We start from the raw sequence: 23,392 nt of genomic DNA, 5'->3' as shown, positions 1-23,392 counted from the left end.
ATGCCTAATGATTTAACGTAGTTTTGCAGAGTATATTTGAAGGCTATGTCATCTTTTCCACTTCAGTGTTAAGTTGATGCTAAACCCAGCTTAGTGTTTTTCTTTTTCCTATAATAACAACAGACAAAAAAAATCACTTTGTTTTTAAATAATAGGGCTTCTGAAAGATTACTATGTATAGAATTTAACTTTCTGACAAATTTCAGCTTTTTTTGCAAAAAGCATGCTCTTAATTGTTGAGCAGAGAAATATTCTTGCAATAGCAAATCTAATTGAAACTTAGAATGGGTTACCATTTAAAATCTTAATCCTCAGCAGTTCTTTGTCTCAGGGCCTACACTAATGGAGAGAGAAGTTGTGCATATATATATATATATATAACCATCTGCTTTGTGGTTCTGTCTTTTTATATATCTACATCTGGATGCACAGAGTTAAAACACATAAATATGCAGATCTAAACTGCTTCTAGGAAGTTGATTAAAAAAGAAAAAGCAGCACCACATACCTGATTGTTGTAACACAGCTGTTACTTGCTTTGCTTTCACTTGTTTTTCATCTGCCCACAATTGATTGGATTTGATATTGACTGCTCAGAAATTAAATATTTTCTTGGAGTTTTTTTTTTTTTTAAGAGGTCTTTGTCCCTGGACGTGGGTAAAACCAAATTTTGGCATACAAACGTTTTCTTCTTTAATCAATGAAGCAAGCAAGGGTATTTCATTAAGGCAGGGTGTATCTCCTGGGCTGTGTATCACTCATTGGTATGAAGATGCCAGTGATGTTGTAAGTGAATGCTGGCTGAGAAATAATTACCTTGGTTGCTAGGAAGTTGTCATCATGCATACTCTTGGGGTAAGAACTTGATTAAAGATTAAATTTCTTGAAAAAATCTTATTTGGGGCATATTAATAGTACTTCATGATCTATTAAACTCTGCTGTATTTCTTCTCGTGCTGCAAATGCATGTGTATATATAATAGAGTTCTTGGGTCAGGAAAAGGGTGTGAGGCCTCAAGCACAAATACTTTAATTAGTATTTCTGATATGTCTGGTGGTTGCATGTTTAGTTGTTTTTATGTTAGTGGTGCTGGTCTTGATCAATATTATTCCCCACCATCATTTTCTGGATGTTCTTAGGCATTTTTTAGTGATTGGTGCCCTAGGAAGTAGCTGACAGACACTTTCTTCCTTTACTGTTACTTCTAGCTCCTGCAACGCTCCCTCTCAAGCGTCTCCCTATTCCCACCCCATACACTCAGGAGTTCAACCACCAGCTGAAGAGGTCATTTTTTTCCAGAGAAATCCTTGTTTTGCGTAGGCCCTACACAGAGTCTGGGGGTGATAATATGGGAACTTTTTTCACAGCAGTGCTACAGGCTTTATCACCTGGGAAAAGCAACTTGCAGCTGTCTAAGGGAAACCTGAGGCTGCCTTGCTCCTTAGTGTTGGGAGCAGCTTTGACAGAGTAGGAGACCTTGATCAAGGAGGATGGCACTGTTTCTGAAAAAAATAAAATAAAAAAATGCTACCTTTCCATGACCAGAAAGGATTTATCATTTCTCACTTCTTTATAAAAAACAGTCTTTTGAATGTCACGTATTCCAGCTCTCTGCTTCTGCTTGGTAATTTCAACAGTGCAGTTGTGTGATTCAGTAAAAAAAAGAAACTCGTGTTTGCTACATACTTGGAAGTAGAACAAACTAAAGAAAATAAAGATAACAGAAATCTTCTATATTGATTGTGCCCTTTAAGTTCAGTGAGTCATTATGTGCTTTTACAATAGATTCCTGGTTTGGAAGTCTGCTGCTCTCTAGCAAGAAGAAGGCCTTGCAGAACAATTTAGGTCTAGTTTGTTATAGAGTGTACTAGGCTGGGGCTCCTCTTCATCCTAAAATAAAATAAAACAGCTGATGCTCGTACATCAAAGATCAGGTCCATCTAAGATGAGACCACTCTTCTTCTTATCAACTTCCCTTAAGCATTTGCTAGTAACCATTGTCAAAGCAAATAAAGTAATCCTATCGCTGATGTTTCGTAAAAGTATGATACTTAAATTACGCATTTGGGTAATGATATATAAAGCAGCCTGCCTGCATATTGTGAAACCACCAGCAATCCAAAGACTACCTGTCCTCATTAGGAGTGCAAGTACCAGCACACAGTGTATCTTGGGGATGAGAGGAAGATGCTTCTCCCACAGAGCTCTTTGATCTCCCAGTGGATTACTTTTTTAAAATTCACCCTGCAGTTTTGTTTAGTGCACTTTTTGCTTTTAATCACTGTACACATTGAATCTTTTTGGAAGAGAAGTAATTCACTGTCCTGTTACAGATAGTACCAAGATGATTTTCTCTCCAGAAGAGTTAAAATCTGGTAATGAGGGCAAGAAGTCACCCCAGCTCCTGCTTTCAGGAGCTTGGCTGGTGTGCATCTGGGGAAGCTGTATCTCGACATAGCTATCAGAAACTCATAATAGAGGCAATGTACTGTTTTTTTCTAGTCTAGGGATTTTTTTCTTCAAGCGAGTAGATCTGACTGATTACCACTTAAAATATTCTGCAGCAGGTGATGTGAAAGCTGCAGCTACAGGGAGAAAAACATACACGCAACCCCAAAGATATTTTATTCTTATTTTCCTAACTGCTGTTTGGTTTTGATTTGCATTTAATTGCAAGTCTGAAATCTGCAGGAATATTTTAATGCTCTTGCTATGTCAAATAAGTTGATCACATTTGGATCACAAAATTGTGTGGTTTTGTCTTAATTCCCTTTTGCTGTTTACTAAGCTTCTGGCCTCTTGCAGTAAGGTTTCAGATCTCCTTATGTGGGTCCCCTTAGATGGTATTTTAACTGGGAATGACCTTGTGTGAAGCACAGTACAGGATGCTCACTGGAGTTCTTTTCTACAGCCATGTTTAAATCTGTTCCTGCTTTTTATAGAAATCTGCCTTCAGGTTTCTCGAAGGTGAATGTGCTTATAATTTGTATAGGACATCATTTACCTAATATGCCTTATTCAGGTCATCTTAGTACTCCCTCAGATCTCTGGGATAATTGCAAGTTGAATGTATTTAGAATTTCACTAAAGAGATTTCCAAGACTACTTAAAGTTTTTTTCTTTAAAAAAGAATAAATCTGCGGTTGAATTAACTTCCTGCTTCCAAACATGTACATTGAAAACATAATTTTTAACATGAGCATAAAGATGTTGTTACCTTCCTTGTACTGAACTTGAACATTACAGTGCTTGTAATACTAAAATTTTTAAAACTGTAAGAAATTGTTTATTGCTGCATGTGGGTTTGTTTTTTCCAGAGGGTCAAAGTCACTGATTTGGAGGGCAGGGCCTCTTGGTTTAATTTTTAAAAATAACTTCTAGTTCTCGTGACTGACCCTATAAAACTTTTTGAAGTATCCCCCAAATGGAAACTACGGCAGCAGCACATCTCTGAGGCTGAGCGCTGTGTACCATGCCTCTAAAATGAGAATGGAGGGTCTTGGTTCTGCCTGGTGCTGTGGCTGACTTTCCAGTCGGGGTCGTTCTTGGTTGGCATGCCAGCTTGAGGTACGTGTCCTCTGGACCATAAGAGCTGCAGTTACACCCAGGACAGCGACTCCTGCAGATCTCTGGGAGCAGATGGCAGCAACAAGAGCGTGGGGAGGGAAACCGTGCGAGATCCCTCTGCACGTCGATGCTTGGTGGCTGTAAAAGGCCAGGCTGGACGGGGCTTTGGGCAGCCTGGTCTGGTGGGAGGTGTCCCTGCCCATGGCAGGGGGTTGGAACAAATTGATCCTTAAGGTCCCGTCCAACCCAAATCATTCTGTGATTCTATGGACTTGTCTGATACCCTTTTTAAACTGCTTACACTTTAGACTTTTACAACATCCCGTGGGATTTACTACATGTAATTGTTCTGGAGGGTGGCAGTAGGGAGTTGCTTCCCTTTTGCATTAAACTTTCCACCGATGACTTCAGCGGGTGCACCCTGTTTCCCGTGTCCTGCCAGTTACGGATGAATCACTCGCTCTGCGACCGACCCATGGCTTTGCAGCGCTGTCTCATATCCTGCCTTGCTGTGCCCCTTCCAGCCTGACAAGTCTTCATGCATTTGGTGTCTCCCTACCCCAAAAACCTCTCAGGTTATCTTTGTGCCTTTCCTGGTTCTGCTGTAACCAGTTTGGGAGATGACCGATGTCCCCAATTCCCCACAGTGATTTTGGGATCACTTAGCAAGAACAGCTCATCTCGGAGCCTGGGGCTGTCTGTGCGCGTGTAGCTGCTCGTGCTTGTTCCTTCCCTGGTGTTCATTGCCTTGCACGTACTGGTATTTGAATTTGGTCTGTAACTATTGTCAGGTCCTTCTGCAGCTCTTCTCATCTCTTTGACTACCCAGAAGAATTCTATACCAGAACTGTCATACCATTTTGCTGTCCTTTTTTTCAGGCTTACCATATCATCTATGAAAGAGATGTGAAGAACTAAAGTATCTGGGACTAGAGCTGTGGTTTGGAATGAGCGCAGTGAATTTTCGCCTTCAGTGTTTATGATAATCAAATTTATTTTTAGATATTTCCATGTAGCTTTAAATATATATTTAACATTTATGTGGATAAATGTATCCATGTTTATCCATGGCAGCATTGGCAGAGAGCAATTGAATTTTGTGTGTGCATGAGTTCACTCATGTTGCATCATCTTTTTCTGTTGCTTACACAGACATTTTCTGTTGGATTCCATTCAGGGCATTACAGCAAGTGCTTCTTTCTTTCTTTTTTTTTTTTTTTTCCTAGATCACCTGGCTTTACTCATCAAGGGTTATTTTTTAACAGAATGCTGCGATGTCATGGACACCTTCAGGGTTTTAATAATTTCAAATCATGTACTGATGGTTTGAACCAGGTTGCTGGTACCACTAAGAACCTGTAAAGATGGAGTATGAGCTTGGGAAACAGGGTGTCGGGTAGGGAAGAGTAAGGAACAACTGTTCTCTCCCTGAGAGTTACTGGTGGGAAAGAAAACCTTACAGCTCAGCTGGCACTTGATCAAACCTTCTCCAGCAATGGGAAGCCAGATAATTGAAGCCCAGCGGACTGACAGCAATTTCTTAGAGCTTATTTTTGAAGTTATCAGCATGACCAATGGAAAACTCTCTTTAGAGCCTCCCAGGTAGTGTCCTCACATGTCCAAACGTACAGCGATGACTTGATTCCATTGCCTTGTCAGATCTTAATCAGGAATGGTTCTGTGGTGGAAAAAAAAAACACAAAACCTTGTATGCTGGTTAAGCTGCATGTCTTGACCTGGAAACATGAGCTTCTTCCAATTTGTCTTCTGCATGGAAACCAAAATATTACTCTAACAGAACAACCGGAGTGTCTGGGGCTGTCAGCGTGGAGCACAGCTGCTTATTTTGCAGATCATAAATCTGTGATGGTTCCTCAGTGATTCTTAATTCTGAGAACCACTGAACATTAACTACTGCTGGTCCCCAGCTGCATGGGCAAGTATCAAACCAGTGACTGAAGTCTGAAAGGTCCTATGCTCCATTAAGACCTGAGATGTCCCTTTGAAAAAGATTAGTACGTTTCTTTGTTAACTTTTTGAAACAGACTCAGTTTGCAAAAGGAGATACTGAAGGAAAGTGAGTTTTATCTTTTCATATAATTCCTAAAACAATGGAAATGTCAGGATTGTTTCTGTTGGGGGGGGGGGGGGGCTGACACAGGAGATCTCTGAAATTGCCATGAAATGTGTATAGAATATGTCTGGATTGTTGTTACCCACCTTTTTACTTTGTTTGATACAATGAAATTTTGCTCATTACTTTTCCTAATTTTGAATGCTTTGGGAGTTTACATTTAAAATATTTTTTAGGGAGGTTATTTTAAATGACTGGGGAGAGAGGAAGGTCTGTGTCAGCCTGCGCTTTAGCACACCAGTTTCTCATCTTCTGTTGTTTGAACTGAGTTCTAGGTCTAGAAAAAATCATTTTTAAAAAAAAGTATTTGGAAAAAGTAAACAGTAATTTCACCAGATGCAATCTCTAATGTAAGAAAGGAGACTGGGGACTTGAAAATGCTTTTTCTTTGTTTAAAGCAATCCAGAGAGAGATGTAGCTTTTTTCCACTGCTGCTGTTCATTTTCTGTGCTACTTCCTTGCTCTGAAGTAGAGGAAGAGATTGCAGAGCCTCCTTTGTTTCAGTCGTTCAGCCAGACCTCCCTGCCATCCCCCTTGGTCACAATCTGTCTCTGCCATACTGTCTTCCAAATCTGATGTTTTCCTTTTCTCACAGCCTGTCCTTTTAATGCAGGATTGTTTCTTTCATCCTACTTAGAGAGCAGCAGGAGGAGTGTAGAGGACACAGTGACCAGCCTTATTTTTTCATTTTTAGAAGGTTTTTTTTTTGCTGATGGAAATGTCAGAGAGAGTTCAGTTTAATCCAGCAATCATTTTTGGTTGAAAGCTCAGTTTTGATAGGTGAGTTAAAGCTTGCTTTTCAAAATAACATTTTCTGTACAAATCACATGGTTTTCAGAAGCTCATGTTTAGGCTCAGCTATGGCCTCACTTTTCCTCAAGATTTTAAAAGAACTTTCTTGGAAAAATGGGCAATTACCAAATTTCACATTCTTCAAAACACAGAGGTGTGAAAGCTTACCCTTTGAACTATAGAATAAATTTTTGACCCTCACAGACTTTCCTCAAAACTCTCTGGAAAGTGCTGAAAAACCATTTTTGCTCTCAGAAACATAAGAAGCAAGGAGAATATCCAATTAACTTTGTCCAGGTCAAACGGTGCCGGTGTTTTGGGGGGAAATTAGGGTGGCTGTCTGTTAGAGCACTAAGCGAAAGAAAAGGTTACATGCTAGGAGGTGCAGGGTATCTTTAGCTAGAGGAATCGCTGTAAGATCTGTCAGAAAGGTTGGTCTACCCCTCAGAGTAGTTTAGCTTTGTGCAGGGGTCATCCTGTGTGATGTGCATTAAACGTAAATCCAGACTCATGACATTTACACTCTGTAGAAATAAGTTGAGTGATTTGGTGTCTGTGTAACAAGACAGCATACTGGCAACCCTCCTCAGCTTCTGCTTTTCATCCACACTGAGCTGGGTTTTGTTGTTTGGGGGGAGATTTTATTTTTATTTTTACACCAGTCACTCTTCAGTCTGGCTTGGCATTTCTCAGCTGGTCTCTGACTTTAACAGAAAGATTTCCCTAGTGCTGCCGTTTGCTGTCAAAACCCAGGAGTTTAAAATTGATTTAGTTAAAACAAACAAACAAACAAAAAAACAACAACAAAAAACGAAACAACCTGTCTGTGAAGTTTTTTTGACATCTAGACTCCACTCAGTTAGGAATGGCTTGGTGTTGTAAGGTTTGTTTTGCACTAAACTTCGCCTCCGCGTACAATCATGTCCCCGGTTTGCTTTGGGCAGTACTGAGGGTAGTGTAGAGCCCCGGAAGTCAGAGCGAGCCATAGCCCCCTCCACAGCTGAGAGGAGAGCCGTGGCTGTGCTGCACGGAAGGACCACATTTTATGAAGCTACCTCAGCCATCCCGCTGCCACAGTGCAGATAAGAACTGTGTCACCTTCCTTCGTCATACCAGTTTTTGCCCCGTGCTGCTTTTGAAGCAAGCTTCTAGCTACTGAGGAAGTTTGTTTTCTGTGTCTGCGTGAATACAGATTTATTAAAATAAACTAGACTCTTAGCTATAAATAAAATGGAATATTTTGTGGCTGCTGAATGAGTTTTGCAGAAGCGTCTCTGAAGGGCATCCAGTGCGGCAATACATTTTAATATGCTTTTTTTATGCAAGTAACTTATTTCTGGATGTGCCTGAGATCTACCAATGACCTCCATCATGCTGAGTTTATTTAAAGAGTCATTGGAATGGCAAATAAGATGTAGAAAGAGGAGGGGGTAATAAAGAATTCAGGATAGGACAGAGGATGAAAGGCGATTAGTACTTACAGGTGGTATCTATGAACTTCAGAATTTTCATACAGAATTAGCGGTGGTTTCTCCAATAAGGGCTGTTTAAAAGGATTAATTGTTCCTGAGAATGCCACATTTCTGAAAATTATTTGTTAGCTTTTGAGAAAAGAGGAGGTGTAATGTATCTTGAAGTGTATCATTTAAATTGTTCTGCAGTTGTAGATTTTAAGATAATTATCCTCGTTCTGTCTTCCTGTGCTTTGCCATTCCTTTCTCTACTGCACAGTTTTACAAAGGTATTCTGGCTAGTTCTTTTTCCACAAAATTCCTCTTGCTCTTCCGCCTCTCCAGGTGTAAAAATACCAAATTAATTGTTTTAGTTGGTTTGCAGTCTTCATATATCTATTGGCACGTGCAGATACTGCTGGCGTTAGTGATAAATCTGTCAGTTCAAGGTGGGCTTCTGACTTCTCTTTGGTTTTACTCTTTCCTCTGTGACTGAAAGCAAACCCCTTCCCATCTGGAGGGGACGGAGGCTTGGCATGGCTGCAGGCGCTGTGCAGTGTCGTGGCAGGTGAGAGCACTGCTCGTAGGCTGCTGCTTGGGATGAAGGAGTCACTTCTGAAGGGTATGGAGTCACTTCCGAGGGGCATGTGTTCAAATGTGGGACAGCCACCTTTCGAGTCTTGTGTTCTTGTTGCATGGATCATTTTAGATGTGAGGAACAGAAGAATGCAGATTAAACTGACTAAAAATAATTCTGTACTTACGTATCCTTTGCTTCTGCGTCACAGGGTAGGGAGGAATCTAGCAAGAGTTCTAGCATTCATTTCGTTACGTGTACTGCTGCACATGCTTCATCACGAGCTTGAAGTGCGGCAGTCAGATGAGGTAGGCACTCAGAGTAAGTTTCCTTTATTAAAACTAAACCCAAGGACAGTAAAATACAATTTTTTTTCAGCGCTTCAGAAGTGGATGGCCCCAGCTTCCCTGTGAGCCATTCTTTTGTTAACTTTGGGACTGAAGTTACAGTAACTGACAATGAGGTATGAAGAGCAAAATGTTCACATGTGGTGGGCTGGGGCTCTTCCAGAGTATGTTTGGTCCTTGTGAGGGCAATATTAATGCTTTATAATTGGTGGCAAAACAATTTTTGTGGTAGGCTTGTGAATGCGCACATGTAATGCCACAGGGCTTTGAGAAAACAATGCTGCACGCAGCAAGAAGAGTGTAGGTTGTTGTTTATCACGGTAGTGCTAACAAGATGAGGCTGATTAGCTGTTGTGTGTTTTGGAAACCAGAAAAAACATCCGCTCACAGCGTCACTTACAAAATACCCTCCCCTCTTCCAGGCTTGTTACAACCAGGCAGTCCCTGACTTTGGGGAGAGCCGGGGAAATCCCTGCAGAGGGACAAGCGCAGTGTGCTCTGCTTCCAGCTGTGGGGCTGGGCGGTTGGATGCCAGCTCTAACGCTGCCTCAGGGTGCAGGCCCGCAGGTGCTGTGGAGAGGCTGCTGGGCCGGTGCCTCAGATGTTACCTCAAGAAACCGACTGGTTCAGATGGTTGTGTTGAACCAGTTCTTGAAAACGTTTTATTGTTTATCTGATATTCTGAAAGAGGATCACTTATTTATTTGCCCAAATATGCATTGCTCTCTTGCTGTATGTCTGGTGAAAGCTTTATGACCGTTGGTTTCACTTGCAGTCTCGCAAATGGAAAAAAGCTTTTCTGTTTGCTGAATCTCAAAGAAAAATGCTAAAATAAATACTTTTCCTTGTTCAGTCTGGGAAGTATTCTGAAAACTTTATAGAATGAAATTGTGCCTGAGCTGAAGTGAGGATCTCTCCAGAGTTCCGGCAAGAAGAGAACTGAAGCTGCTTTCTTCGGTTCATGTTTCATGGGTGAGGGAGTTACACATGTAGGAGTCTGTATGTGTACACACCTCTTTGTATGCTGAGAGAGAAGGACGTACAAAATGTTTGTTCTAGTCTTCATCATGGATGTAATTACTGACTTGTTAATGGTGGAAGGAGAAGACAGGCCTCGCAGCCTTCCATCACGGTGCGGCCTTGCTGCCATTGCCGCTTCCAGTGCCTCAGGTCACAGCCAGTGGCAGCACGGTCATTACTGGGGTTTGCCACCACCCCTGATGGTACTGAAGCAGCAGTGCCCTTGATAAGAAATGAAAGAATTTCCATTCTGCTTGACTTTCCTGGTCAAGTCATCTTACCTGGTGCTATTAATTTCTGTGTTTGCCACATCAGGAATGAGATGTTTGTATTTTCATGCAGGATGAGGCCAGTGTTGCTCAAAAACTAGCAGGATTCAGGTGCCCGAGAGACTCCAGAGGTGTCAGATACTAAGTATTGACCCACTGTTCCCTGTCAGCACAGTTCTGTATGTCGATACATTTTATTTTCTTGAGGAGTTCCTCCTTTCTTGGCATTCCTGATGCTGGAAGCACAGCAGTGGGTTGGAGCCAAGCTGATGCTTAGGCTGTGACCACGTTGACCAGCGTTTGTGTATCATTGAAAAGACAAAACTGTTCCCAGAATCTTTGAACAGCAGAGCTGGCAGACCTCGCAGCTGATGCCTGGTGATGAACCTGTTCCAGTCAGTGTGGTGCTTTCATCCTTTGGTTTTGGATTGTCTCTGTAGAGTTCTGTAACATCAGGCTTCTCGGTTGCCTTTCCTGGACCCAATCTCCTTTTAGCCGTCTGATGAGCAGAGAATGAGGATAGTGGCAGTGAGTGTAGTTTCCAGTGTTTAAGGATTCTTTTAAACATTTCATCTCTAATTAAGTTCATACTCTGCATGTAAAATACAAACCTAGATAATCTAAAACTGTTTGAACGTACTTCTAAATACACTATCAGTTATCATTGATAACGTGACAGTCAATGTAGCATTATTGGGAAACCAGTTGTTTTCCACTCTACATTAATATTCATTGAAATTAATATTCATTCAAAAAGGGTGTGACTGTGATTGCCTCTTTAAAAGTTTGAGTAGAAGTTTGGGAGATTGGAGTATTCTGATACCGTATTGATTCATACAAGAACCTGAATGGATTCAGGCATGAAACTGCTATGTTGCATTCCATTAGTCTCTCAAAATATTAGCATCCTTTATGCTACTTCACTACTCCATTACAGTGCCAGCTGATAAGTAGTTTCTAATGAATATCTTGTTAGCTCTTGTGATAATGTTTTCAGACTAGTGAGTACATTCTTGGAAAAACATCAGGCTTGATTAGGTCATTGAGTAGTCGGTCCATTCAGTAACTGACAAGTGGAGGTGAAGAATGCCTGCAGCTTACAGTGGAAAATGCATGTGAAGCCAGGTAATCCTAGACTTCTGTCCTGAGCCCACGCACGCATTCTGTTAGTTCTGAACCATCTTCAAACTTGCGTCAGCAAGCATCTGTCCTTCAAAAATATACTGTGAAACACAATATTCAGTTGCTGAGTCCTTTTATCTCTTCACACCAGATAGGCAGAAGAGCGTAAAAATAGTGCTTGGCAACTTTGTTGTGTTTGTGGACAGGGAGTCAGTCAGCCTTAATGTTAAACCCTCAATAGAAACGGTCCATCAGTGTGTTTTCACTCGACTTTACATGCAATACCATTTAATATTGATCTGTGGTATAGCATCTGGGCTTCAAGATGAGATAGTTCTTTACTACCTGTCTTTTTCATTTTCTTAATGTGCATGCTAAGGACTTGAGCTTACTACACTACCAACTGTCTTGTACTCTGGACAAAGACTTTTGGTACAAAGAACTCTGTGCTTTGAGAAAGGTGCAGGTAGAGCTGCTACAAAGGCTACAGAACTATCTGAGTTAACACTGACGCCATAGTGAGTAAATAAAATTGTTCACTTCTTTATATTGAAGTCTTCTCTATCTACCAAAGCACCATTGGTTTTTATTCATTCATTAGATCATTTTTTTGCTTCTTTTCTTTTCCACATATAGCTTATTTTGTCATGTGTAGAACTATGAAAGGAGGAGGTACAAACGACTTAGCAACAAAGCCAGGATGTTGAAAACAGGAACAGCAACAAAAGCATTCTTCAGACGTGTCCCTTATTTCTGTAGTCTGCCAGTATCTGCTCAGACGCTTCCCATGTGATAAAATTATCACTGCAAATTCTTTTCAGTATAATCAGTAAGACTATGTTTAAAAACAAACAAATAAACAAAAACCCATAGCATAGATGACAAGGTAAATGGGAGCTCACCTGAGAAGAGAGACCTACAGTAAAGGTCTTACATTTCTGAGTGTAAATTTTTCAGGCTAGCCTTATACGCAGATCTCTTTTGTTGGCTTCCCTGTGAACCACAGCAGATATATAGCCTCTTGTATATATCAAAAGGCACTCACTCCACTGAGGAAATTTCACACTTACCGTAAGACTTGAAATTTTACTTTGAAAAAAATCCACTGAGGTATGGTGGGGTGTTTTGGGGGTTTCTCTCTGTATATATCTTAGTGAATTCTGTCATGGACATCTGATTTTTCTAAATAGCCTAGTACGTAATTCTTCCCTTGGGCTTTTAAAATAACTGGTTCTTCAAAATTGTGGTTGAACTTTCTCAGTATTTTGTATTTGATGGTTTCAGTGAATGAATGTCATTGCTTCTTGATTGGTAATTTCTTTTAAGGATGGTAATACAGTGTGGTATTTTTCCATTAAAAATAAAACCACAACTTATTAGCTTCTCTCAAATGCTGTACTATTGTATTTGATAGAAGCTAATAATGCCTATGTCTTCTGTGTGCATCGGGCTGGTAGTTTTGTTTTGTATTCTTAATACTTGTGGTCTGTGAAACAGAGAGAATGAATTATGTTTTTTCTTTGGTAGGATTTTTCCAATTAAAGACGTACCTGCAGAGCCTGAAGCTCTTACACACTGGCTATATCAACGATTCATTGAAAAGGAGGATCTCCTGACACATTTCTATGAAACAGGTAGGACGGTGTCTAGCTAAGAGAATTGTGCTTTATGTCTTTTTTTATAAGGATCTCAAAATGATTTAAGAAGTATATGTTTTTCACATCAATACAATACAAATAAATAGATACTAACACTTTTTATGTGGCAAAAGAATGTATGCTAAGAAGTGATGTAGAAAACAGTTTGCCTGGCTGTGATTATCATTGGGTAGCATTTGGAAGCTGTCACAATTGAAACAGAGCTAAGGAAATCCCCTTGTTTCATCAGTAACATATAGTTCAGCTGGGAAACTTGCTGCCAAAGGGGAATAATTTAACAAGATTCAAAGAGGTAGTGAATGTCTACGTGCACCCGTAAAAAGTATTCAGAGTTTAAGTTTGGAGGGGATATAAAATCTTCAGGGTTTAAAAATGAGCAAGTTCTTGAAAAAAAGAGAATAAATAAAGCTCTTATGTGAGGCAGGTTTTGTTTTATCGTAGTTACCTTATATAGCATCTTCCTCAGGCACTTGTACAAACAGAAAAAAAATGGCCAAGGTAGTCTGTAGGCGTAATCCAAAATCGTAGCTCTCTTCTGTTTCCAGCTAAGTTGAACAGAAAGATGCTCTGATTGGAAGGATCTGTAAGAACAATAAAGCATAATGCCTTTGGAGTCCTTGTCTGCCTGCAGCCCTCTGCTGTGAGCACTGGTCTCCTTGCCATGACATACTCTGGGTCACTTCTATCATAACATACTTTCAGTGTTAATAGATCAGAGAGATCTAAATAGATTTGGGCCATTAATAACATTACTGAAGGGATACTGGCAAATAATGTGATTTAAAATACCAGGTAAATGCTTAACTGGGGAGGTGTTTCCCCAAGGCTCTTTTTTTTTTTTTTCCATCCAGTTAATGGCTGTGGGCGTGCTTTCAGAGCACAGACCAGAGGAACTTATTACACTAAAAAAGAAATTCCAGAGAGTAAAAAATACAGTTTTGTTTAAACATACAGGAAAGGAAGTTTGTCAAACAGACTGAGTAGAAAGACTCCAGATGAAATAATGCAATGTGTTTTTGAAGAAAAATAAATCCCTTAGTGATTACAACAACTGCTGAGGAAAAATACAGTCTGTTGAATCAACTGAGTTTAATATTCCAGAGTGACTAATCAAAGATGTTACTTCTGTTAGATGATTTACTGCAATAACTGTTTTGATTCCATTTTGAGTGCTTAATTTATCAATTCTACTGCTTAAAATGATTGCTTAATTGAATTCGTTAGCAACCCAGCGTTGTACTGTGCTGTATGAAATACTGCTGTCATTCAACCAGAATTGATAGCCAAAGTCAGACTCTGCTGTGTAACTTGCATCCAGATGCATATATTAGACAAATAACTTTGTGAATCTGCCTAAAAGTATAGTCAATAGGATGTAAGGAATTGTTGTTATTGAGACATTATTTCACGAATACTATTCCAATAACATGGTCATGCCTAAAAACCTAACTAGACCAGAATTTCAAACAGTATAATGAATATAATCAGACATACTCCTTGGAATGTGCTTCAAAAATAGGATGATTGGTTGTAATTTACTGGGTAATGAGCATGAATTAATAAGGCGCTATAAATGTAAATGCTATGACACAGAACCTTATTAGGCATAAATTAGCATAATTTAAAGTTACTACTAATTAAGCCAGTTGAGAACTTACTTGCATTTGCTTTTGTTGTCGTGGTTTACTGCAAACGTGCTATTGCAGTTTTTGGAAAACCCCACCAGTCCCAAGGACTAATATGAAGGGAATCCCTGAAGCTGCCCGGCAACTTGCTTTTTAGGCTTTTTTAGGGGCGCGTTGCATTGTCTCAAGTTAGTGCATTTTTAAGACGTGGGGATGTGGCAGCATTTTGACTTTGTAATACATGCTGCTTGAGAACTTGTCTGAGTTCGTAAGGTTTACTTCAGGTAGTAACTTTAATTATGAAATTAAAATATTTTTATTTGGTGAACTATTTGTTTTAAGCCCGAGTAACATTTAAGGCTACTTGAAATGTCAAGAGCTTGTTACTGGTATATATAATATATAATTATATATAAATATATAATATATAATCTCTTATCATCAATAGGAATACATTCTTTTGGAGTATTTTTATTTGGGAAGAAGAAGAATCTGTGCCTAAAACACTTTTTCCCTTTTTGCAGTATTGCTAACTAGTAAGGACTTCAATTGATCTAGGGAAAACCTGTAATATTTGATGTCTTTAAAAGAAAAGTCTTAAAATTTGAAGATGAATTCTTCATTCTGTCCCATTCTTTCTTATAGGTACATTTTACAAATTTCATTTATGAAATTAAAACTATTTACAGTAAATGTCTGTAGGTGTGAACAACACAAATATTCCTAGCAGTTAATGGAAAACTTATATTGGCAATTGCATGATTTCTCTTGAGTGGGATAACCTTGAATAAAGCAGTTACACAAATGGGATTACTTAGCACTTGGAGACTAGTTTTAAAACAAAAAACACTGGAAACGAATAATTGTATACTGAAGACATCACACTCCTTGTTCATTCTGATCATAAGCCAACTGATCTGATGTAACTAAAAAAAGTAAGCAATGTCATCCTACAGGGCAGCAGGAGGGTATTTTCAGTAGTGGTACAGAAATACTTTTTCCACTGTACCAGATCTGAAACCTCATCTGGAAATTCTGCATATAGATCTGTCAAGAAACATGAGTTGAACCGGGAAGAGGGGAAGGTAATAGGTGCTAAGATGACAGAGGGGAAGGAGGAGTTGTTTCTGGGAAGGACAACTGAAAGTGCTCGTCTAGCAAAGTGAAGGATCGTTTTCCCTGTAAGACACAAGTTGGCTTGGGAGAGGAGGAAGGGGAAGAGGCAGTTGCTGTCAGGTCTGAGGAGCAAGGAGTTATTTAAACCAAAGGTCAGTGTTGGTACAGAAAAACAGATGAGCCATGGAAGAAGAAATGTAGTGTAGAGTGGGCAAATAAGAGATCAGCAGTGAGAATTACTGGTGAATAAACGGTGTGGCAAATCTGCCCATGTGTGAAAATATGTGTCAATGAGAGGAGGATGGGACTCATCAAGATTTTTTTAAATGTGAGATCATTCATACAAAAAGAAAAGCTTTGTCTTAAGTACTTGATTGCCATTCCTCCAATGATTGCAAATGTGAAGCACAGAGATAAGTTACTGATGGTATCTAATTGCCCAAATTGTGTGGTTTCTAAGATTCAAAATTGACGATGCTGTATCTGTTCTGTTTGAATCATTCATCTCTTGTTCTTCTCTGAGTAGCTGGGACTCTATAATGCTGTAGCAAGAACGTCTTCATCTAGTATATTTAGTTTTTGTATCCACTGTAAATAATTAACCAAAAAAAAGTGGTTCATATCATCTAGGTTTTGTGCATCTCAGCAACATGTAACACAAATAATTTAATATACAGAAGTAAATATATGCAAACAGTGTGCTTATGATCATAAAGTTCTGGTGTATTTGGACACAGTTTAGTGTTGTAAGTCATAAAAAGTCAAAATAGGGAAAAATGTATTTTTAAATTGTCAGCTGTAACTCCTGCCAATCTTTCTCATACAAACAGACATCTCAAAAGTTATTTCTAGAAAACAGAGTAGCAAATCAGAGCACTTCCTTAGTCTATGTGACCTGACTGGCTAATGAATGTTCAAACAACATATAAAAATTATTGTAAGGGGAAAAAAAAGTATATATACATATTATATATATATGTGGTTTTGTGTATATCTTCATATTCAAGAGGAAATTTGAGAGATTAGTTGCTCACAGTATACCAGATCATTACCAAACAGCTGTGAAGCTTTATGCAGCATCCATTCAGTTTGATCATATGGACACTAATGCAACTATAAAAATAACCCAGAAGACTTTAGTTGTCAGTCAGATCTCCTTGCAGAGGTTGAATACTGTCAAGATGGTTGCTTTTAAGGAAAGTTTAAGTTTATATCCAAATGAAATGCATGTTACTCTTAATAATAAAACTTATTTTCTTGAAGATGACTGGTAATAGTGGAGATTATTTTGAAAATGTACAGCATAATACAAAACTAACCAATACATTGTTGTGGGTCGGGTAGCAATGGTAAAGACTAATGCATTAAGCCTGTCATTCCTGCTGTGAAAGCATTACCTGTGTGTTCTTTTCTTTTTCAGGAGCTTTCCCTCCACTGCAGGGTCAAACAAAAGCTGTTTCTCGGGCGATGACCCTCAGTAATCTGTGGCTAGTTGGCATACAATCACTTGCATTTTTGTCAGGCGGTATGTGGTACTGCATCTTACAGTATTTTTATCATTGCCTATTTTAAAAGTCGAATGGGACCTGAGGACACAGTGGGAATCCAGGCTCTTGCAAATGAATATCATATTGTATGTGCAAATGTGAATATACAAGAGTAAAGGAAAATACTGGATGGACTCTTACCTCTCTCTGGGGAAATTTTAAACTCCACTGAAAGTGAAGATCAGTAACATAGTGACCTGATGATGTATTATTTTAAGAATTGTCTGTATTTTTAAAAAGTGTATACTCTCACCCACACTTAAGCAAATTCAGCATTTGGACAAAAGGTGCAATCGTACAACCACCGTAGAAGAATGTCTGCGACAAGAAAACTGTCACCGCAAGTATTTCTTGGCATTGTAGTTAGAGCTCAGAAAATTCAGCAACTTGTCTCTTCAGTAGTGTGTACAGCATTGGTGTGGTAGAGATTCCTCATTTGCACAAACTTGTACTTTATTGCAGCTCATTGTGCTGGAGTCTGAGATACTCTGCGGAGCTGATGGCGGTAACTTTGAGGCTACCCAGTCAGCAGCTGTTGTATTAGACACGTTGATCTAAAACCAGGACCCAAGCAAGGTTCAGCGTCAGGTGTGCTTTGTGAGGAATCAGTCCTCAAAAAAAGCATTGCAGCATCATAATGTGATTAAAAGTTACCCACATGTGATGAATCAGCCCATCCCTGCTGTGGTTTTACCATCAGCCGTCCGAATTCTGTGTGCTACCAGTATCTCGTATTAGGAGGAAACTTGGAGAATATTAAAGTCTTAAAGTCACTTGGTCTGTTTCCCCGTTGTGTTCAGAATGCATCCCATTGATCATTATCACTTTTCAAAATGCACTTTTAAAGGTGAAAATACAGTGAAGGAAAGACACACATCTTAGGGAGCAGGAGAAAGCTTTATCTGTCACGCATTGGAAGCCAGAGCAATTCTAGCTGTTTCTGAAGGTCTGCTGGTGCTGCTGGTGATTTTTAGCCACCTTTGTATTTTGTATACTGCGGTCCCACCAAGGTGACCTTTGAGTGGTTTCTAGAGGCCTTTTTCTCCCTGCTAGTTGCAACAGTGCTAAATATACTTGTGGGAGAGTTTAAATAATTCAATGCCAACCATCTTAATGTTTTGCTAAGGAATAATAGAAGGAAAACTAGTTTCTTAAAAAGAAAAAAAAATAGGTATAATAGCTGTCATAAATTATAAAAAGATACTACTGCAAAAACAAAAGGTACGCAAAATATTCTGAGTAACTACATGGAGGGCAGTACTAATTAGCTCACCAGTGTGCTAGAAATCACGGTGGAAGAATGAGTTGAATTTAAAGGCAAGCTGGAACAGAAGTTCCAGTCCCGTTTTCAGATGTGTAATACAGGATACTTCTGAAAAGGTGTCTATGATGTACGGGCTTACTTCTGGCAGGTCTAGTTGGCATTGTGTTTATGTGATTATACACAGATTTGAAAGAGCTGTTCCTAAAATAAAATTAATCTCTCTAAATACTAGCAGGATAGCCAGAACTTCATACTCTAATTTTACTGAGAACATAGTAAGCCCTCAGTAGTTTTGGCTCTGAATCAGCAATATTGATCCCCCCCCTTCTCTCTCTCTCTCCTGCTACAGGAATCAGTAGGTGGTGTGCTGAATTTAAATAAATAAATAAATAATAAAATTTAAAGTGTTTCCTCTGGGGGTCAGGAAGAGGGGAGCGAAGAGCATACTAAAATGAGGCAATGCTGATTCTCCTGGTTTAATTGAAAGATTGTCAAATCTTGTCAAATATGCCACCTCTTATCTCTCCCCAAAAGCAGTAGTTTTATCCTAGTTGCAAAAAACTAGGATGGTTGCAAAATGCTAGACCATAGTAAGTTTCCCTGAACCCAGAGTCCCCTCATGGACTTAAAAGTACCTCTAGCTGAAAGACAAAGGACAGTGTTTGCCTACAGCTTAATATTTTATTTAAGGTGTCTCTAAATCCCACCTATTTACACCCAGTCACACACCTGAATTCTAGTGTAACATAAAATCCACTTAAAAAGAGTTAAAAAGCCCTGAAGAGGGAGGCAGACTTGGGAGTATACTTTTTTTTTCCTGTTGCTCTTGCTAAAGTACAGCTGGCAAAATGAATGTATTTAATCTGCCGTTTTACAGGCAGGTGCTGAGGCAGCCGGTGCCATTACTGTGTAAGTGGTTATGTCTGCAGCACGTGGGCATAAGTAGACTCTCAAAACTGCAAAATGCAGATGGTGAGCTAATTATTTCTGTCCTCCACCAGGTGGTTTGATCAGAACCGCAGAGATGCCCATGATACAGCTGGTTTTATTTTGAGCTAGGACGGACTAGAGTGATATAAAAAGGGAAGTTTATATAAGCAGATTGCACAGCAGTAACTTGCATCAGGAGGTTCTTTATAGACCCAGTAAACTCCATGTAAGATCATACTGTTTTTTCAAATGCAGTTTTTTGTTGTTGTTTTTTTTTTTCTTCCAGTGGATTACAGTCAATAGTGAGCGTTCACATGCTGCCTGAAGAAATTAGTAATGCGCAATAATGTTTCAGATAATCCTTTGATTTATCTGGTCCTGTGCATTTTCAGTTAGTTCCTTTATACTTCTTACTATTGCAAGACATTTGTTTGCAAGCACTGATTGTTGTTTTGATAGGGTGAGTACATAGTGTTAGGTCCTAGGCTTCTTTTCCTGCCTGCACTGGAAAATGTGAAGAGAGCCTGATGTTGTCTCTCTCTGCGGCTGAGTCACTGTAGATGACAGTGGAATGAAACTGTTGTTAACAAAACCCAAAGCACCCTCCCAGCACGAATTTGGATGCTACTTTGTTACAGAGAAGTTGTTCTATTAAGGGAAAAACATAAAATGTATACAATATCTGAGAGATTCTGTGCTAAAAATACCATGCTGGTGAAGACTGGAGCTTAGCAGGCTGGTTTGTAGAACATAAATTCCTGTTGGTTGCAGTTCGGTTCTGCCTGCTGGGAGTTGGCTGGTGGTGGAGTTGTAGCGAGCATTTTGCTGCAGCATCCGTGGGTTTCCTCTTCTGAAGAGCTCGCGATGCATTTTATAAAAGTGATGTTAATGAACCGTACAGTTGATCACAAAATGGTTAATTACTGTATCTTTGAATTTGTATTAGGAGAAATATTATGGAAGAATGTATAAAGTGACAGGATGAGAAAGGTAAAGAGAAATAATTGTTGCGCGCACAAGCAAGAAGATAGTTAAGTTTATTGTGAATAAAGACGTTTCTCTGCTGGGGTTGCACACAACATTTGTAAGTTTCTATGTTTAATTTTTCATAAACAGGTTAAAAGTGAAACAATGCAAGTCCTAATAGTTTAGCTCTTTGAATCACGTTATATGAAGAATATCTGCCCCTTCAAAAAGAGCAGTGTTTTTATTTCAGTGCCCTTTGAGTGTACCTTCCTTACAGATTCTCTTGTATTTTATGTATGGTTGTAGCAAGTATTTCAACAATGTCTCTTGCAGGAGGGACTTTTTTTTTTAAGTTGCTCTCATCAGATTTTGAGAAGAAAGATTGCAATTTACCTTGCTCACCAGAAAACTAAAAGCTTCCTTCTCCCTCTTACATGCTCAGCATCAAAAATAAGATGCATCTTACTGCATTAAGAATCCAGCAACCACTGTGGTACTGTTCATTATTCAGTTGTTTTGCAAATGATGTAATTGTTGTTTTTTTCCTGTCTGACATTGCCATAAAGTGCTGTTAACTTTTTCACTTGTTTGTACAAGTTAATACAGATATACCGATCACTGTGTGTGACAGGATTCAACTGCTCCACTTTGCCTTGTCATAAAATGTTGGGACCAAAGGTACTTAAAACTGGGATTTCCAAATCATGAGTCTGGGAATGGGTGCGTTCTGTGATAGTCAGCTGGAGGTTCGGTTGTTGATCTGATACAATCACACAAAGTAATTATACATCTGGGGTACTGTATTGTTTGGAAATAATGGAGCCATATGAAATAAAGGGTTATTTTGCAAAATTGCATATATGATAGCTTTTACACTTTTTTTTTTTAAGAAAAGACAATTGGAAGAGCAAAATTGAAACCATACTCTGATTTTAAAAGTCTGCATACATTATGAACAGTTCTGAGCAACTTTATTTTTTCTGTGTAAAAACTGTAGACTACTTGGCTGTGATACAAACCAAGTCTTTAAAAGAATTCTATACATTTTAAAGCTAAATCTTTTATCATTGGATAATGAAGTAATCATACACTGAGCAACTGTCCTGTTAAAGTTAGTTCCTTTAAAGTTACTCTACAATATTGTTTGTTTTGTATGATAACAATTAGTTTTCTTGATACCATTTATTTTAGCCTCCAATTTTCTCCTTCCCTCCTGTGTTACTTGCATTTTGTTCTGTATGATAAAATGGATGCAGAAGCCTCTAGTGAGTCTCTGTGATTCTGCAAAGGGATGGTTGTGTTTGTATTTATTTTACTGAATTTATTTCATTGCATTTTTTACCAAGTCTTTCCAGCAGCCAAGATGTCTTTCACAAATGTAGAATACCAGAAGAAGCATTTCTCCACAGAGATTATTAGGTGTTTTTTCCCATTTTTTGTGTGTCGCAAAATAAAGTTGATTTTTTTTCAAGATTATTTCATGTGCTTCTAATCCTTAACAGCGGAAATGATTTTGTTTGAGGGTTGTATTTATTGTGGTTGTATCTAATAGATGCACAGTCTCCATTGTGCTTGCCATGAGCACTACAAATAGTAGGATAACACTTTAGTTCACCATACAGCCTGAGTGTTAATTTAAGTGATAATGTTGCTTGTAGAGCTCTCAGGAAGGATACAGAGAAATCCTTCTGTGCCAGAAGTGGTTTAAGGGGAGGAGCGGAGCAGTAGGGCAGAAGCAGCTTCTGCTGTCCTTGCCTGCTCAAGCACCTGCTGGAAACTTCTCCGGCACCAAGACTGCAGAGTTTCTGCGCAGGGCACTGCGTGGCAATGATTCCCCTCGAAGTCTGTGAGAGTTCAGGCAGCACCAACAGCAGGACCTGGGCCCCCTTCATCCCTGGACTGCTGCCATCCAAGAAAGAAACGAATCCAACCTTTTTGTGAGCAAGGCTGTAATTGTTTTGTAGATGCATCTATTTTTTTTTTAACAGAGCAGCCTGCTTTTAAACAAGTTCAGCTAGGCAAAGCAATATAGAGCGGGACAGCACCCTTCGTTCTGTGACCTGGGACAGCTCGCTAAGGATAGCTCTCAGAGTACCAAGAAAAGGAACTCCTTGGAGCACAGTAAGGCATCTCGCAAAACTGCGCAGTGGTTGTAGTTATGTCTACCTCTTTGTTTCCCTTCTGGGTTTCGTCCTGTTTTCCTGTGTGGTGTTTTTTGTGAGGGGTGGGGGGAATCGGGGAGGGAAAATTTGAAATCTAAATATAAGGCACTGGTGGGAGATCCACTGCTTACCAGCTGTGTTGTCATATTGAAAAAGCCATTGTTTTTAATTCCTGCCTAGTATGAAATGTTTTAAAAATCTTTCCTGCTGGAAGGAAAAATGTATTTTTAAAAAACATAAAAAATCCTTCTTTTGGCTATGAGAATGTCAGCTGTATGAGTTGTGACCATATCATGACATGCTGATCAGATATAAATAAATTTTTATCTCTCAGGACTCTATCTTGTATTTTTACTTTTCTGGTAACTGTCATGCGGGTTTTTGCTTGTTTTGTTTTTGAAAATATTCTTAATTTCAGCTGAGGCAGCAAATAAAAAGGTATGTGAATGTCATGTCACATGCGCGTACGCCTGTGTACAAAGAAACATCTCTTGCTGATCCTAAAATAAAATCACCATGTGGAATGTATTCAGAGGCTTGCCAGTTCACAGCAAAGGGGAATTGCTGCAATTAGCTTCCACTTCCAGGTGCTTTTCTCCCTCCTTCCCTTCCTGCCTCTCTCCTTCCCTTCCATCCTCTCTGAGAGCTTTGGCTCCTGTGAAATGGCGCACTTAGCCTGTCTGGCATGCAGAGTGTGCGCGCACCTTTCCAGCCGATTTAAAAGCAGCCACCTTCTTACACAGAGGGTGCAGTAACAGCTCTGGCTGTAGAGTGATGCTCGTGGGGTACAGCAGTGTGCCCTGTGGGTAAAAACGGGCAGCTGAGGTGGTCAGGTGTGTTACAT

At 39.4% G+C, this 23,392-nt stretch overlaps 1 protein-coding gene across 4 annotated transcripts in view; it reads left to right on the top strand.

The window, feature by feature from the left end:
• The window catches only part of LPGAT1 (lysophosphatidylglycerol acyltransferase 1), a 67,858-nt gene extending 44,974 nt beyond the window's left edge, over window positions 1-22,884 (top strand). For 2 of the 4 annotated variants that reach the window (XM_083827790.1, XM_083827791.1), the window contains 2 exons: window positions 12,808-12,914; window positions 17,100-22,884. In XM_083827790.1, the coding sequence (XP_083683916.1) occupies window positions 12,808-12,914; window positions 17,100-17,251 (259 nt within the window). In that variant the 3' untranslated portion in view covers window positions 17,252-22,884. The remainder of the gene's footprint in view (window positions 1-12,807; window positions 12,915-17,099) is intronic. The other 2 variants (XM_083827793.1, XM_083827792.1) reach the window with 1 other exon arrangement.
• Window positions 22,885-23,392: the final 508 nt, after the last annotated feature.

Source organism: Anser anser (assembly GCF_964211835.1).
Source record: "Anser anser genome assembly, chromosome: 3".
Lineage (NCBI taxonomy): Eukaryota > Metazoa > Chordata > Aves > Anseriformes > Anatidae > Anser > Anser anser.
Note: the sequence above shows the minus strand (reverse complement) of the source record. Positions and strands in the feature narration are given on the sequence as shown.